The 5,734-nt window shown below is 42.4% G+C and overlaps 1 protein-coding gene across 2 annotated transcripts; it reads right to left on the bottom strand.

Moving 5' to 3' along the window:
- Positions 1-1,736: 1,736 nt before the first annotated feature.
- On the bottom strand, positions 1,737-3,871 carry TCEAL7 (transcription elongation factor A like 7). Of its 2 annotated transcripts, none has more exons than XM_009198019.3 (3): positions 3,758-3,871; positions 3,025-3,143; positions 1,737-2,689 (listed from the first exon to the last, which is right to left on the bottom strand). In XM_009198019.3, the coding sequence occupies exon 3, from the start codon at positions 2,663-2,665 to the stop codon at positions 2,363-2,365; it is 303 nt and encodes a 100-aa protein (XP_009196283.1). In that variant the 5' UTR covers positions 2,666-2,689; positions 3,025-3,143; positions 3,758-3,871; the 3' UTR covers positions 1,737-2,362. The 2 variants fall into 2 exon arrangements, with proteins under 2 accessions (XP_009196283.1, XP_003918097.2); XM_003918048.4 differs by having other exon boundaries at positions 3,025-3,089.
- Between the last annotated feature and the right edge of the window lie 1,863 nt (positions 3,872-5,734).

Below are 5,734 nucleotides of genomic sequence, written 5' to 3'. Positions count from 1 at the left end.
CCAAATGCACAGAGATTCTGTCTCAGTGTGTTTGCACGTGTATGTGTGTATATGGAGAGATAAATGTCAGAATTTTGCATTTATTTTTTTAAGAGATGAGGTGTCACTCTGTTGCCCAGGCTGAAATGCAGCGGCTATTCACAGGCATGATCATTGCACACTACAGCCTCAAACTCCTGGGCTCAAGTGATCCTTCTGCCTCAGCCTCCCCAGTAGCTGGGACTACAGGTGTGCACCAGCATGCCTGGCTAGAGTTTTGCATTTTAGAAGCACTCCAGATGATTATAATATAAGGAGATGACTTTTTGAGAGGGGCCAGTTATTTAACATTAGAATAATTTTATAGACTGAATTTGGGGAATAATCCCTTTCTTACTGGGCTCCTTTTAAAAATATAAGTTATAGTTTCTAGAGGAGTTATTGCCAACTTAATGTAATCAGAAGTAAAACTGGGCACGATAATTCTAACTAAGTATACATTTATTAAATACCCACTGTATGTTAATAAGATTAATCAATAGAAGTATAATGAAAAACTATGATGTGGTTTTTACTTTGAGATGCAAAATGTAAAAAATCCTGTTTAGAAATAATGCTTAGATTTCTATACATTTACATATATATGCTTTGTAAGACTGATATACTAATGTATATTAAGACTATATATTTATATATAATTATATATATAATATGTAATAGACATTTATATATTATATATACTAATATATATTAAGACTATATATTTATATATGCTTATATATAGTCTCACAAAGCATATATATTAAGCTTAACATATATGTATTAGTATACATGTCTTACAAAGCATATATATTTATATATGTACGTGCACATATACATTTATGTGTGTGTATACACGCGCACACACACATCTTAGTCTTATGAAGCATTTTTGCATGTTTCCGGGGAGAAAAAAATGAAAAGCAGGGATTTGGTTTTAGATTTGTTTCCTGTATCACATTGTGCAATTTACACGTCTCCGAAGACTATTCTGAACACAGTAAGTCAGGCCTGCCAGGAGCCTTCAGGAAGAGATTATCTCACAAGAGGACAAAGCCTCATTCCTTAGACTTAGAGCAGCAACTCTGAATACAGCATGATGCCTTTGACTCAGATTTATACTCCAGTCCAAATCCCAAGTGGACTCATCACATCTGACTCCTATGGAAAGGAAGGGTCTTGTGATTGAAAACAGATGGTGTTGTTTTGCTAAGGGCTCTCTCTGAAAGACACTGTGGCCCAAGCAACCCTAGAGAAGTCCCACCTGTGTTAAATGTCACTATAAAGCATAGAGAAGCTTTAGATGACAAGAGTCAGAGTTCAACCCACTGACGACTCCAGGGAACTCGGTGGGATTTTGGCCCTGAATGACTGCAGTGCATCAGCAGCACTGGGGCCAGCAGAGAGCATAGGGCCCAGCAGAAGGGGCGCAGTGTTGGGCCGGCATGGCAGGACCCAGGGGAGGAGACAGGGCTCAGTAACAGAGGACTGATAGGGAAGCCCCCACCTCTGCCTACTGGACTTGTTCCGGAGTACAAGTTGAATCATGCCAGGCCCTCTTTGAAGTTATTGGTGCTTCTATAGTGGGTTGGCGTTCTGTATGCACAGCAGGGAACAAGATCCCACTGAGTACAGCTGGTTACTGCCTCATTTCCTCCCCACAGCAGCCCTGTGAGGCAAATATTTTCCCTATGAAAAGACTGAGTCTTAAACATGTGTATCTGTAATAATTACCAGTTTATTCCTCTGGCTAAGAGATCCAGAGGTAATTGAAGGTTTACATTTCATTTTTACGCTTCTGTTATTAAGAGTTTATTAAGTGTTTCGTTGCCTTCCGAAGGCGATTGACAAGTTCTTTTACTGTGTCTACTTTAGGGTTTTTTGTGACACAAGTAATATACACATATAAACATATATTCATTTTTTGGCAAGTGAGAAGATGCAGATAGGCAAAAAGAAAAAAAAAGAAAAAAGAGATCACACAGAGATTCACTGTTAACCTTTGGTGTATAATAAAATCAGACACTTTCCTTTGCATTATGTCACATAGAAATGTACAAATAAAGTGTACATATATACACACATATATGTATACACTGTTTTGCAACTCGTTATTTTCACTTTGCAATATACAATGAGCATTTTTCCATGCAAATGAATGAGACCTCTTATTAAATGAATAAGATTGGGTCAAAAGATGAGATGTTGACAAGAGTCATATGTAAATCTCAGCAACATCAAAGGACTGGAGTAAAATGATAGCAAATATTTATCAAGAAAATGCAGACAAACAGAAAGGGGCAACATTAATAACAGAAAATAATTGAATTGTCAGGGAAATTAATTAAATGGGATAAGGACGGTCCCGAGAATGCCTGTGGTTAGAATGCAGAGCCCTAAATTTCTTTCTCAGACCCCTTATCTCTTCCAAACACCTTTCCATCTCATCTCCCTCCCTTGTCATTTCTTCATCTTTAAAATGCCTATAGTCTATGTCCTCTTTAAATTCTTCGAGAGACTGAAGCAGCCTCTGTCTAAAATTCCCTTCTGTTTGCTGGCGTTCAAATTCCCCATAGGGGCGTTCTTCCTCCCTCTTTGGCACGCTGCACTTTGGCTTTCCTTCGTTTTCTTTGCAGGGTTTTTGCATGATGTTGTTGTTTCCTGCTTAACTCTAGAGAGAAAATGTAGAGATAAATTGCTTCGTTACTTTTGAAACAGGATTGTCAGTTTCTCTCTGAGGCAAGATACTTTCCCATCCCTACCCCACAGGTCCAGACCTCATAAGTCAGCCACAGCTCCCTCCACCCTCTCGTCTCCCCGTTTTCTCCCCTCCCACTTCAGGAACCCACCATTTCCCCAGCAGACAAGGCTAATGGCCTCTCCAATGGGCGGGAGAGGGGGAGCAGAAAAGGAGATGTACTGCGAAGCCGCAAATTTCGCCTAGCTTTTGCCCTTCCCGACTCCTACCCTCAGAGATCTCAGTCTAAGTGCCTCTGTCATACTGACCTGTGCGGGGTAGTTTCCTGCTCTTTTTCTTTCCCCCAGATGTGTGTGAACACAGACCCTGGGACCTGCAAACAAAAAGGAAGGGGCGGGGAGGAAGGAGCTATCTGTGAATCAACCAGCTCCAGAGACAAGACAGACGTTATTATTTTGAACCTGGGATTCTCATCATCACCGTCATCGCCTCCCGGATTTCTACCTCCTGGTACCTCCTTCCTGTCTCTGTCTTTTCCTTCAGGATTTCCGTTTCCACTCCCCACTCCTCACCCTCAGGCCTGGGCCTTGCAAGGCCCGCTTCTCCCTCCTTCGCACCGTCCCGCGCCCCACCCTACCACCACAAGCCGGCATTGAGAGAGGTGAACTATTTTCAAATGATCTCTAAATTTCTGTTGTCTCCATCTCAAGATTTCAGCCTTTCTCCACCCACCAACCCATACCCCAGGCCTAAAATTTTCTCTTGACAAAATTGGAGAAAGACCAGAAGGATAAAAAGAAAGTATGCCAGGGTGAGAGAAGCCGATTATTTCAAAGCTATCACTAAATCTCTAGGTGTCTCTCAAAAGATTTCAACCTACCCCCTTACTCCCTACTGCAAAAGATACAATTATCTCCGACGATTTTGCAGCGGTTTTGGGAAAGCAAGCCTGGACCTATTCCAGTCATTAGATTCACCCACTACTGACCCAGGGGTCCAGTGGTTCTTTCACTCCAACCTGCTGGGATTTAAGGAATTTACCTCTTCCTTCCCTTGGCCACAAGCACGCACGGCACGCTTGTCTGCAGGGCAGAAAGGAGCTGGTACCCAGAGGAGAAAGAAGCCCGGGAATATAAGGACTTTGGTTCACGTCAGCTCCTGATCACGTGAGGATTATGTCATTCCCCCATCTCTGGTCCCCACTTTCCCCTCCCACCAGCAGCGCTGCAGAAGTGGACCGGCTTACCAACCTCCCACCCCCCACCACACCAGGCCCTGTCACTCATTTTTGTCTTTGCTAATTCCAGAGGTCAAAAGTGGCCCCTTCTCCCTGTGGTCGGAATTTGTCTTTCTCTGATTACCAGGGAGGGGCTGCATTTTCCCAAAGTTGTATTAACCATTGTTACTTTTTTTGTGGTTGTGCTGAAAGGGAGGATTACTTATCCTTTTCTAAGCTATAAGAAAAGAAAAGTGGCAGTCTCCTCCATCCAATCTCCCCTCAGCCACCAATAGCCATCATTTCTCTTGCAGTTCAATCCTTGAAACCAGATTGGAGGGAATGGGGTGAATTAGAAAAGGAGGTAATAATTTAGATTGTGCTTCTTACTTTTGTTTTGATAATTTCTTATTCTTTTCCAATTTTTCCATAAACTTATTATATATTTTTAATAATCAGAAATGTGATAAAGATATGCACATTTGAAAAAAGATTCAAGTTAGGAGGATAAAAAGGCCAGCCACCTGTTTCTGCTGCTGAAGTCATAATATAAATATAGATCCTTTAGGCAGACACTTTTTTTTTTATTATTATTATACTTTAAGTTCTAGGGTACATGGGCATGACGTGCAGGTTTGTTACATATGTATACTTGTGCCATGTTGCTGTGCTGCACCCATCAACTCGTCAGCACCCATCAACTCGTCATTTACATCAGGTATAACTCCCAATGTAATCCCTCCCTCCCTCCCCATGATAGGCCTGTGTGTGATGTCTCCCTTCCTGAGTCTGATCTCATTGTTCAGTTCCCACCCCAGGAGTGAGAACATGTGGTGTTTGGTTTTCTGTTCTTGTGATAATACTTTACAGAATGATGGTTTCCAGTTGCATTCATGTCCCTACAAAGGACACAAACTCATCCTTTTTATGGCTGCATAGTATCTCCATGGTGTATATGTGCTACATTTTCTAATCCAGTCTGTCACTGATGGACATTTAAGCTGATTCCAAGTCTTTGCTATATTGTGAATAGTGCCACAATAAACATACGTGCATGTGTCTTTATAGCAGCATGATTTATAATCCTTGGGTATATACCCAGTAATGGATGGTTGGGTCATATGGTACATCTAGTTTAGATCCTTTTGAGAACGCTTCATACTGTTTCCATAATGGTTGAACTAGTTTTACAATCCCACCAATGTAAAAGTGTGTTCCTATTTCTCCACATCCTCCAGCACCTGTTGTTTCCTGACTTTTTGAGGTCGTAGTCTTGCTCCTGTCACCCAGGCTGGAGGCAGTGGCCGGATCTCAGCTCACTGCAAGCTCCGGCCCCGGTTTACGCTTCATTCTCCTGCCTCAGCCTCCCGAGTAGCTGGGACTACAGGCTACCTCGGCCACCTCACCAAGTTTTTGTATTTTTAGTGAGACGGGTTTCATTGTGTTAGCCAGGATGGTCTCTCTGACTTCCTTGATTCTGTGATCCGGGCCTACTGCCTCCCAAAGTGCTGGGATTACAGGCTTGAGCCACTGCTACTCGGCCGCTTTCCCCTCCCCTGACTTTTTGTAATGATCACCATTCTAACTGGTGTGAGATGGTATCTCATTGTGGTTTTGATTTGCATTTCTCTGATGGCCAGTGATGATGAGCATTTTTTCATGTGAGGCAGACACATTTTTTGAAGTTTAAGATGTACAAGTCAGTTGGAACCTACCCTTTTGAGGGGCTCCTCAAAAGGGGCATGTGAGGTCCTTCTATTAGGTGAGTCACTGAGACCATGATCCTACAGCACCTTGCCCTT

Source organism: Papio anubis, unplaced genomic scaffold (assembly GCF_008728515.1).
Source record: "Papio anubis isolate 15944 unplaced genomic scaffold, Panubis1.0 scaffold162, whole genome shotgun sequence".
Classification (NCBI taxonomy): domain Eukaryota; kingdom Metazoa; phylum Chordata; class Mammalia; order Primates; family Cercopithecidae; genus Papio; species Papio anubis.
Note: the sequence above shows the minus strand (reverse complement) of the source record. Positions and strands in the feature narration are given on the sequence as shown.